The following is a 12,500-nucleotide window of genomic DNA, read 5'->3' on the forward strand; positions in this document are numbered from 1 at the left end:
GAAACCAGGAAATGCCTTAGGGTCCATTAGTAGAAATCGTGCGCGTATTCAAGTGAAGAGATTTTATTTTTTTTTTCTTATCTTTTCCCTAACTTCTTCGTGGCTCAAGTGATCTAGAGACTATGATTCTATGTCCTTTTTTTCTGCTTTTCCTAAACTCCATTTCAATGTCACTTGGTTGAGTTTCACGCGCTAGTTGTGGTTCATCTCTCTCTTAGTGTCTCGTTTTCTTGTGATGATGTCTCCACTGGTCCATTCTGCCTCTGCTGTGTCCAACCCCTTCCGTGTATCCACGGAGGCTGTCTCCTGTGTGGCAAGGAGGCCTCACGCTGCTGCTGCTGCTGCTGCTGCTTCTGCTGCCTCAAGTGTGCCCTGCAAGCGGTCAGTTGCCTCATCCACACCTCCCGTACTCCTCACCTGCCTCGGGTCAGCGGACGCGACCCACACTGATCACTCTCGCCCACCCCAGCAGTCGAGGATTAAGTGGTGGTGCGTCTTGATGCCGTGAGGTGGAGGGACGGGAGGAGGCGGAGGCTGTTGCTGTTCAATAAAATTGGTTGCCGTTCAATAAAGTTGGTTGCCGTTCAGTAAAGTTGGTTGCCGTTCAATAAAGTTGGTTGCCGTTCAATAAAGTTGGTTGCCGTTCAGTAAAGTTGGTTGCTGTTCAGTAAAGTTGGTTGCCGTTCAGTAAAGTTGGTTACTGTTCAATAAAGTTGGTTGCCGTTCAATAAAGTTGATTGCTGTTCAATAAAGTTGGTTGCCGTTCAATAAAGTTGGTTGCCGTTCAATAAAGTTGGTTGCCATCCAGTAAAGTTGGTTGCTGTTCAATAAAGTTGGTTGCCGTTCAATAAAGTTGCTTGCTATTCAGTAAAGTTGGTTGCCGTTCAGTAAAGTTGGTTGCCGTTCAGTAAAGTTGGTTGCCGTTCAATAAAGTTGGTTGCCATTAAATAAAGTTGGTTGCCGTTCAATAAAGTTGGTTGCAGTTCAGTAAAGTTGGTTGCCGTTCAGTAAAGTTGGTTGCCGTTCAATAAAGTTGGTTGCCATTAAATAAAATTGGTTGCCGTTCAATAAAGTTGGTTGCCATCCAGTAAAGTTGGTTGCTGTTCCATAAAGTTGGTTGCCGTTCAATAAAGTTGGTTGCTGTTCCGTAAAGTTGGTTGCCGCTCAGTAAAGTTGGTTGCTGTTCATTCAAGTGGTTGCAGCTCAATAAAGTAGTTTGCTATCCAGTCAAGAGCCCGTCTATAAACTTCCCTGGTACACCAACAGTGGCTTTCTACTTCCACCGTATATCAACCCCGCAGACCCCAGGCAAATCCAAATTTAAGGGCAAGACAATAACATCCTCGGATATTAAGGTTTGGAGTGGGGGAGGGTGATTAGGGTGAGAGAGAGAAAGATCTCTGTAGGTCTATCAGCCTTAATAACTAATCTTTATTAAGCAGACTCCAAAGGATTTATAGGAGCGAGGCTGATTTACTCGCCCATTAACAACTTGTGTTGTATATTACAATATTTTTTTTTTAACGAAGGGTTTAGTGGAGCGTGGGTGGTGCGCATGCGTTTAGTGGGGCGTTGGTGGTGCGCATGCGTTTAGTGGAGCGTGGGTGGTGCGCATGCGTTTACCAGGGAGATGGTTGCTGTTCCCTTTATGTTGGGAGAGGTGGTTTGCGACACCGGCGGCGGAGTGTGCGAGCACTGAGGTGGCTGTTACGTTCCCCTCCCATGCCCATGTTGCTGGCTTTCTTCTCTGCTTTATATACATAGGTGTGTGTGTGGGGGGGAGAGGGATTTTATACCAATACTCATGTGCTTCTTGCTAGTCGTAAGGCGACTAATAAGAGCGGGAGCGGGGGGGCTGGAAACCCGCCCTTTCTTGTATTATCACAGCCAAATGAGGATTTCCCTCCTCAGGTCCAAGCTGCAGTGTGTGTGTGTGTGTGTGTGTGTGTGTGGTTGTAACCAGGTTAGGAAGAAGGGAGATGTGGTAGGTATGTTTGGTGAGAAGAACCTCGATGCTCTTGCTCTTGAGTGACAAGAAGTAAGAGTGGAGGAGGGTAGAAAGGTGTGGCAATGCCCGTGAGGTAATGTGAGAGCATGAGCGCGAAGGGGTTGTGGCACTTCTGGTGAGGGAGGTGTGGTGCAGGTAGGAGGTGAGAGAGAGAGAGAGAGAGAGAGAGAGAGAGAGGGAGAGAGAGAGAGAGAGAGAGAGAGAGAGAGAGAGAGAGAGAGAGAGAGAGCGAGAGAGAGAGAGAGAGATGCACATGGAATTGAATACAACGACATATTTGGTTATAGATCCTCATTCTCATGTTCTTAAATTTTCTCAGTATTATTCTTCCATATTAGGTGGGTGCTCAAACACCAGTTGTCCAAAATTATCCGTCTTGTTTCTATCATGATTTCACCTTCACAGAGGCATCATCAGGAATCAACAAGAAAAAAAAAAAAGGAGACAAAAACTGTCACAAAACTTGGATATGAGATGTAAAACGCAAACAAAATATGAATTAGACAATCGGGGAAAAAACAACCACAGTACATCGTACAAAAGTAAGGGAAAAACTATAAGCGAAACAAATTAATGATATCAGTGAAAGGTCTGCCGCTTATAGGACAGATAGAACACATCATTGACCCGCCACACGCACCAAGTCCACCATTTTTTTTTGGGGGGGGACAGGAGAAACGCGTCACTGGCCAACCAACCCGGTCCCGGGTAGCGAAGATCACAGGGAGTCAGACGAGTCCAACCTGACCTCAGCTCCATATCTGGACAATGACGGTCTCGTTTGGCCCAACTTAGTGTATTGAGTGATGAGCTTTCTATAGTCCTACCTCATTTAACATTGTTCTTCTGTGTTTCTTCAGCTGTAAGTTTTTTCTGTATTTCTGTTTCATATGACTTTTATGTGCTATGTATTGTGGTTTTTTTTTTCTGATTTTTTTTCTTATTGATATTTTGTTTTGTGTTTTACATATGTCCAAATTTTGTGAATCTGGTTCCTCTCTCTTTTTGTAGATTCTTGATGATGATGATGATGTGTGTGTGTGTCCGTCCGTTTGCTTTACAGGACAAAATCAAACACAAAGAGAAAACACAAATTTATTTATTTATATACAAATTTTGGCTGTATAGCATCCATATCACAAAAAAAAAATGTTTTCTACGAGGTGTAATCATGATGAGGGCATCCTAGGAACAGAAAAAGGGCTGAGTGAAGATAGTTTTTTTTTTTCAATATATATTAATATACAAAGTCGTAGTCAGTCCTTTTTTTTATATATATATATTTATATACCTTTTTTTATCATCAAATATCACCAAACTCAGGAAATTATTGCTGAATACTTTGATATTACATACACAACAGGGCCAATGGAACGCGGTTACAGTCGTCTGTTGAAAGGAGAACAAGCTGATGGTTTAGGATCTAGGAATTGTATGGGTTCGAATCCTAAAAGGATTTCTTAAGGAGGGGGATTCAGTCAGAGGCGTTTGTCTGTGTGTGCTGTGCTATTTCTTTGGTATCCAAGTCACTCTTTAACAGATATTTCCAGCGTCGTATATATGGGCAAAGTCAAGCATTACTGTGTGAGTTGTTGAACCTTTGAACATACTTGGGATTTCTTATATTATTATTGTTATCATCATTATTACTATCATCAGTATTAGTAATAATAATAGTATTAGTAGTATTAGTACTATTATTGTTGATATTATTATTGTTATTATTATTATTATTTATTATTATTATTATTATTATTATTGTTATTATTACTAATATTATCATTAGTAGTATTATTGTTATTATTATTATTATTATTGTTATTATTATTATTATTATTATTATTATTATTATTACTATTACTTTTATCATTATCATTGTTAATATTATTATTATTATCATTACTATTATTGTTATCATTATTGTAGTTATCATCACTTAGCAGGCAGTAAAGTTCACTCTAGCGTTTGGCGTGTCGTAAAACACATCTTCTCGTGGGGTATAAAACTGCACTAACCACCTATACGACGGGAGAATTGGTGAACTGAATTGTCACTGTCAGAATGGTTAAGAGTTTGGATGCACTCTGTATGAAGACCATATACATATATGTATATATTCTTTCTTTTCATACTATTCGCCATTTCCCGCGATAGCGAGGTAGCGTTTAGAACAGAGGACTGGGCCTTTGAGGGAATATCCTCACCTGGCCCCCTTCTCTGTTCCTTCTTTATATGTGTGTATATATATATATATATATATATATATATATATATATATATATATATATATATATATATATATGTGTGTGTGTGTGTGTGTGTGTGTGTGTGTGTGTGTGTGTGTGTGTGTGTGTGTGTGTGTGTGTGTCAAGGGAACTTATAGCATTAGGATGTTGTCAAGGGTCAAGTTATACCTGCTGTCAAGTAAGAAATCACCCAGAACGTTCAGTCAAGGAATTGATATATTCAGTCAAGAGTGAGGGAGACTTATCTGTCAAATAAAGAGAAATAAGACCCACTTGCTGTCAAGGAAGAAGATTTAAATATCCAATCTATAGAAAAAAAAAAAACCTCCCACTTCCCTATCCCCTCCTTCTCAGTCAACTTGAGGAGAACCCAGAAGACTCCGAGGTCAAGACCGGGTCAAACGCCGCTTCGGGAGGAGGTCAAAATGAAGATTTGATAAAGGGGTCAGTACACCTGACCAGGACGGAGATGAGGTCGGGAAGAAAGATACTGGCCATCTAGTTAGTGTGTGGGTGTGTGTGTGTGTGTGTGTGTGTGGGGTCAAGGGAGGCAGGATGGACGAGGATCAGGTGTGAAGTTGTAGGATACATCGCCCTTGTGGGTGTGGAGAAGGAGGGGAGAGAATGCTTCGCGGACTTTCAAGTGGTGGTGGTAGGTGGGTGGAATTGAAACGCACAATGGCCAGACATCTACTTAGATATGACTTAATGACCTAACCTTATTTATTTGTCCCTCCTCTCCCTCCCTCCCTCTTCCCTCCCTCCTTCCCTCCCAGTGTGGCATTTAAGTCTTGCGGAGGGGCATTCAGCTCGAAATGGACCTTAATGATAGTAATAAAACAGAAAACGTATCATGTGTCATTTCTCGTCTTAGTAAAAGAGATATCGCGGTATAAAGATGCTTCTATAAGGTCGTTGCGCCAATGAGAATCCCATACGAAATGATGCTTTATGTCTCTCTCGTCGATTTTTTTTGCCTCGAAGTTTGAATTCTTGGCCAGTACTGCAGTGGACCAGAATTTATTCATTAGTTTTTCGCTTTTTTTTTCCGTAGCCTCAGGTGTGAGTATGGATTCCAGACCCAAATGTCAGCATGGACACCTCTTGACACTTCTGAATATATGATCACACACACACACACACACACTCACACATGATATGTCAGCTACTGTATTACTGCAGCTCTTCATCAATTAATGTTCAGTCAAGTTCACATTATATGAACCGTACTCATCTCCTTTGTCTATCCGCCACTCCGTCTATCTACGTGTCTCTCACCCATATACATATCTAAAGTGTGGGAATTACCCAGTTCATCGTGTAATCTCAAATCTCTTATATGATTGGTTAACTAGGAACTATCGTGACCTCCTCGTTCCGAAATGTCTGCCCTTCCTCAGCTGTGTATTTTCAGTCGATTGGTTTTCTAAGTCCAATAAATCATTATTTCTCTACTTATTTATTTAAACACGTGGACCCCACGACTCGTGAGTGTGTGTGTGTGTGTGTGTGTGTGTGTATTCACACATCACTGGTAGAGGCCGGAACGTGACACTGATGTAATATTCAGCGTTATCGACACACCTTTGTCTGAGGCAAATTCTCAAGACATTACAGCTCATGTTACATACTCCTTGTTTCTTGCTTATCTTTCTTAAGATAGCGTAAGCTAGGCTAAATGAACACTTATGTCTCGTATAGAAACTCCTTTTACTATCATCAAATGCGGGTATAGTAACTTGTCTGTTGTTCGTCTATTTTTATCAACTTGGATCATATTTCAAGGTCGAGTTTTTTCTCGTATTCATCTTTTCAAAATGGGATATTTCCTTCGTGTTATTTTTGAAGAAGCATCGTCGATTTAATTCTATAGGCATTTTGTATTTAAATCTCTGCCAAATCCTTTTAAAAGAGCTTGAAATTATATCATCCAGTCCCGGATTTCCTGTACTAAATCATAGAATCAATAGAAATTATTGTACAGTTTGTCATGTATAAAAATAAAGTACGAGGCAGACATTAAGAAGGCTTGTGGATAACAAGTGTGCCGAGATGGCGTACATCTTAGTACTAAAGTGTACAAATTACAATGGGGTACATAGAAGCTGGCCAGAGTGAAATGTAAGATCGACTTTACCATCTTGAAGAAGCTGTGTTCCATGAGTCGGGTGATCGGGTCCCAACACTTGTGTTTCGAGCGGGTTCTTTATTGACCACCGGTTCGGACAGAAGTTCGAACCCTCGAACGAACTATCAGGAATCTTGTTCTTTTCACACATTTCCTCCACTCTTCTTTAGAATCTGTTTCGAAGCAATTGTGATTCGAATGACGTACGAACCCTCGAACGAACTATCTGGAATCGGTTCACACATTTCCTCCACTCTCCTTTAGAATCTGTTTCGAAGCCATTGTGATTCGAATGACGTACGAACCCTCGAACGAACTATCAGGAATCTTGTTCTTTTCACACTCCTTTAGAATCTGTTTCGAAGTAACTGTGATTCGAATGACGTATGTGTTGCTAGTCGATTCATGACGTCAGGGTGGTAGCTTACTTAAATCCACAACTTATGTGATGACAGAGCACTTTTTTAGGGGGGAAAAGAGGGGAATTCCCCCCTCGTCTTTATTACTGGCCTGATATCGAATGAATAATTAACTACTGCTCTATTTTAAAAGTTTTTTTTTCAACGTTTTGGTTTGTAGCTCTTAATGGCCTTTATTCAAAATAGGTCCTCATGGGTACAGTAGTTCATATAGACCTTACTTTAGAAAGGGGCCTCGAAGAGAGTACGGTAGTTCATATAGACCTTGATTTAGATAAGGCTCGATCAGGTTGTAATGGTGGTTTAAATTGGCCTTTAAGACGATACTGAGGAGGTCTTTGTACTGGGGTCTTTAAGACGATACTGGGGGGTGTGCGGGGGGTCTCTTCGTACTGGGGTCACCAAGACGAGACTGATTGGGGTGGGGTGGGGATGGTCTTCGTACTGGGGTCTTCAAGACTGTGGGGTGCGGTGGGGTTGTAGTAGGGGGGTCTTCATATTGGGGTCTTGAAGAGGGTACTGTGTGGTGGTGGAGTGGGAATGGTCCTCGCACTGGGGTCTTCATGACGATACTTTGGGGTGGAGGGTATGTGGTAGTAAGGGGGTCATCGAACTGGAGGTCTTCATGACGATACTGTGGGGTGGAGGGTATGTGGTAGTAAGGGGGTCATCGAACTGGGGGTCTTCAAGATGGTAAGCGAGTCTTAGCGCCTCGCGGAGCATCCATCAAGGAAAGAAGAAAACACAAGGGAAGGGCGGGGCGAGGCGGGCGAGGGCTGAGATGTGGTAGTATAGTTGGCCTTGTGTGTAACTCCCGTTGTGTCTCTCTCTCTCTCTCTCTGCGCAGATTAGCGGAGGGGGCGATCAGCGTCGAACACCAAGCACTCGAAGCATTATGGAAAAAAAAACCCACTCACAAGACACCTTTATAAAAACCTCGAGTCGCAAGATACAAGTATAGAGAGAGACACTGGGAAAAGAAAACGATAGTCAAATATATAGTGAGTTCCGCTTTCGCCTACCCGGAAAATGTGCCCTGAGGGAGCCACGGTGATGTACAGCCAGACAGACAGAGCGAGAGGTAGATATATAAACACGGAGGGACAGCCATAGATCAAGATAGCCAGGAAGGACTTAGGAGCACAAGAGCTTTCAGAGCTCAGCATTTAGCAGACAACCACCCCCTGGAAATGGCCCGAAGACGACGCCTGAACAGCAACAGAAAATGGGATATATATATATATACATATATATATATATATATATATATATATATATATATATATATATATATATGGATGGATGGGGCCGTGTTGGATGATGGTACACAAAGGCTTTCCTGTACAACCTCATTTCATGAGCTTAACTTCCTGAAAGAAACTATGAGAACAATGCATGTGAATTATCTTCCCTTCATCTGGGCTGAGGTTGGGTTCTGTACCATCCATCCACCCGCCGCTGGTTAGGCCTTCCCCTGGGGCTGTCCCAGGGGGCAGTTTGGTATCATAAAAAAAGGTTCCGTGGGGGAAACAGAGGAAGCCAAGGTGGTGGTGAGAGCGTTCCACAATGTCCTGTATCGTATGAGTCAGACGCGACCCACTCCTCATCTCCCCGTTGCTCACGCTCTGAAATGTGATTACTACTTACCAGAATATATATACACATGGATGAATATACTCCAACATAAGCTTGTCCGGTATGTATGTATACACACATACATACCCGGAGATGTTGGGGGGGGGAATGAAAAGTTAACGTGAGAGGTCCCTTTGAACCATGAGGTACCCATAGGTGACCCAGTGATGTAGATGTATGTAACAGCTTAACTCTCATCCAAGGCAAATAAAGAAAAAGATCCCATTTTATACAACACCCTTTTCTTTTTTTTCATCCCTCCACACACCCACCTTTTCATCATCAAACTGTACACCAGGTCCAACCATTCCCCCCAAAATGTCGAACCCTATATAAGATTTTTGCCGCCATATAACATGCAGCATTTCATAACACCGCAGAATCCGTAAATAAAGCTGGGCGTATTGGCGTGTGTGTAAACACTCCTTTTTTGCATCTATGCATATAACCAAAGTCCTGACGATATATTTCCAATAACAGAAGCTTTCAAAAGCACAAAGGTAGATGAAGCCTCGCTTCACCATGCATATGTTATCACTTCATCTGCATATCTCTTTATCATTAATATCATATTTTCTCAAAACTTATTATCACATTTTCCTTTTTTTTTTTTTTTCCTCTGAAAAAAAATGAGTAGTTTTCAGCTGGAATGAATCAATGTATATTTATTCTAATAACTATATACAAGTCTAAAAATTCCCGTCTTTGGGACGTTCACGCACACGGACATGCTTCTCCATACACAGATATCTTGTTTTTTTCTATAGAAATTCTCAGAGGGTTCTGTGTAAGTATCACATTTCAACACACACACACACGCAAAAAAAAAAAAAATTGGGGGTTTCTTATCCTGTAGAGTAGCGAAATGGTATGTCTTGCAGTTACAGGCAATGGGTCTTTAACGTTCACTATGTCACTTAAAACACGTTGACACACAGATCTTCGTTCGTAAAATGTTCATAGGAGACAGAAGGTGTTCGCTTGAACACCTCTCACCCCTTTTCTCTCATGGGGATGCAATGGTGTACGTCAGTTTTTTCAATTTTCGAAAATGGACGATATTTTTTCTTTATTACAGCATTCCATTACATCTTGCCTTTTATCACTGTAATTATATATATATATATATATATATATATATATATATTTTTTTTTTTTTTTTCATACTATTCGCTATTTCCCGCGATAGCGAGTTAGCGTTAAGAACAGAGGACTGGGCCTTTGAGGGAATATCCTCACCTGGACCTCTTCTCTGTTCCTTCTTTTGAAAAAAAAAAAAACGAGAGGGGAGGATTTCCAGCCCCCCGCTCCCTTCCCTTTTAGTCGCCTTCTACGACACACAGGGAATACGTGGGAAGTATTCTTTCTCCCCTATCCCCAGGGATATATATATATATATAATCATCTGTTCATTTCTTGCGTATTCAACTTTGTCATTCACTAAAAAAATTTACCTTTTTTGACTCGTATTTTCTCTTTGCATTCTTTATATGTTCTATATCACAAACTGTCTCCACCATGATATCTTCTGATCTATATCTCACCACGCTGACACTTCCACCACATCCCTCTTTGTCGTCGCCTCTGAGTTCAAACTCTCTATTTCCCTCTCAGGGATGCGCGTGTATATTACCTTCATCTGTGTGTATTATCATTCCACTCAAACCCTTGCCTCCTTGTTCGATGTGTTCACTCTCCCCCCCCTACTTTCTCAAGACAGATGAAACCATCTCGTCCATGTTGCCGATTCCTCCTTGGTTCCATGTTCCAGCGCACTGTTCCTACACGAGAGAGAGAGAGAGAGAGAGAGAGAGAGAGAGAGAGAGAGAGAGAGAGAGAGAGACAGAGAAAGAGAGAGAGAGAGAGACAGAGAGAGAGAGAGAGAGAGAGAGAGAGAGAGAGAGAGAGAGAGAGAGAGCTTGTCATTCAGATTTTTCATAATTTCTTTTTTTTTTTACATATTCCATTTTCTATATTCCACAATCCGATTACCACTGTGACTATAGGATTAACTTGTTGGGTGATTTTTAATATATATATATATTTTTTTTTACATAGAACTAAATCTGGCGTTGGGGTTTTATGACAGTAATAACAGAGCCAGTATTATACGCATGCCCTTTTTCTATTTTCATATCTGTGACTGCGTCATTCACAGAAAACGGGCTACTACCTAATACAGAACACTGAAAAATAATTTTCGTCTTAACCTTATCCTTATGGTTTTCATTTGGTCACTTTTTTTTGGAGGGGGGGGGGGAGACAATTTCAAAATACTCATCAATATCTTCTTCATTCCTTGGGGGAGACGATTTCAAAATACTCATTATCATCATCTTCAGTCTTAGGGGGGGAGACACTTTCAAAATTGTCATTAATATCTTCTTCATTCCTTGGCTTTGCACTAGAATCCTCCTCTCTGTCACCTCCGGAAACTCTTTGTTTCTTCTCTGTCAATCGTCTTCTCACTCTCTAATATCTAGGATGCAGAGTCGCACGCAGAAATTTCAGTCAATTTCAGTACCATACTTGACCTCGCAGAGTCAATTCTAAAGTTTATATATATATATATATATATATATATATATATATATATATATATATATATATATTTTTTACTGGTGACTTGGGAAATGCAGTAATAACAGTGCCAGTATTATACGCACGCCCTTTTCCCATTTTCTCTATTCTCTTCTTATACCAGCAATTTACAATTCATCTTTGTAAGAAGACTGACTCTATCCCAGCCAACACCATCACACTGCACTCTCAGACTTCCATAAAAAAAGTCCTTTTTCCCTTTTCTTTTCTTTTATTTATCTATTTTCTTTCTTTTTTTTTTGCGAATAACACTTTCGTGTTCTCTGTTGGATGCCTCGTTTTCTTTTCCTTTGCCATGTCAGTTCCATACCCCGGTATGCTTGCGGGGGACCCCCACAGTCATTTCTTGCCACCTGTCACTTGTCTGTCTCTCTCTCTCTCCTACCGACCGACCAACTGGCTGGCTGGGAGGAGGCGTACGACGTGGTGTCTGGGAGAGGCGTCGGGCTGCCAATACACAGCCTGCACTCTCAAGGTGACTAAGAGAAGATGTATGGCTATAGCTTGGGCCACTGTCGAGCTGGGGAGGAAACAAGAGAAATGATCGTTAGTGAAAAATGATAAGGCTGAGACGTGCATGTCTATCTGTCTATCTATCTAGCTAGCTAGCTAGCTAGCTATCTTACTAACTATCTCTCTGTCACTCTATTTTTCTATATGTTTATGTATTTATTCATATATATATATATATATATATATATATATATATATATATATATATATATATATATATATATATATATATATATTCCTGTGAGTCCACGAGGAAAATGAAACATAAGTTCCCAAGTGCGCTTTCGTGTAATAATCACATCATCAGGGGAGACACAAGAGAGAAATAACGGTCGGTTGACATACAACGAAGAGACGTAGCTAGGACGCCATTTAGTAATCAAACATCTAAAAAATCAGGCACATATGTTCTAAAATGCTTTTCTACACACTGACCTATGACAAGAGCAAAAGAGAAATTCTTTGTCCCACCAAAAACCTTTTTTTTCCCGACGACGGCCGATCACGTGGTTTGTAATTTGACCGCTGGCGACTGAAGCGTGCAAAGGCAATTATTCCTGGTGACGTAAAGGAAACAATGTCCTCTCGTTAACCTGTTGTACGGGTCAGGTCGTGCATAACGAGGTGCGAGTTCTCGGATGCCGCATTGCTTCCATCATTAAGGAGGGACGTGGGGGTTGGGTGGTGGTTGTGGTGGAGGTTATAGAAAACGGAGAAATTCCTCTAATTCTGCAGTGTTAATCCACACATAAAAATCGCTAAAATACACAGTTGCGTGATTGAAAAGATTTTGCCAACCAAACATTAAAATGATTAATTATAAAATGATCGTTATCTGGGGTAACTTTACTGGTAGACTAAATATATAATTCTTTTTTTACATAATCTTTATGACCCAAGCGATATACAAAGATTAAGTCTCCCCTCGCATAGGATATAACTTTTAACTA

General features: G+C 40.9%; 1 protein-coding gene and 1 long non-coding RNA gene across 3 annotated transcripts in view; one reads left to right on the top strand and one right to left on the bottom strand.

Moving 5' to 3' along the window:
• The first annotated feature begins 3,096 nt into the window (after positions 1-3,096).
• On the top strand, positions 3,097-9,113 carry LOC139750961 (uncharacterized). The gene is made up of 2 exons (XR_011713256.1): positions 3,097-7,358; positions 7,421-9,113. It is a non-coding gene; the product is annotated as an uncharacterized lncRNA (long non-coding RNA).
• CARPA (Carbonic anhydrase-related protein A) overlaps positions 6,634-12,500 on the bottom strand; it is a 238,089-nt gene continuing 232,222 nt past the window's right edge. For both annotated transcript variants that reach the window (XM_071665915.1, XM_071665914.1), the window contains one exon: positions 6,634-11,557. In XM_071665915.1, the coding sequence (XP_071522016.1) occupies positions 11,535-11,557 (23 nt within the window). In that variant the 3' untranslated portion in view covers positions 6,634-11,534. The remainder of the gene's footprint in view (positions 11,558-12,500) is intronic.

This window comes from Panulirus ornatus, chromosome 10 (assembly GCF_036320965.1).
Source record: "Panulirus ornatus isolate Po-2019 chromosome 10, ASM3632096v1, whole genome shotgun sequence".
In the NCBI taxonomy this organism is placed as follows: Eukaryota; Metazoa; Arthropoda; class Malacostraca; order Decapoda; family Palinuridae; genus Panulirus; species Panulirus ornatus.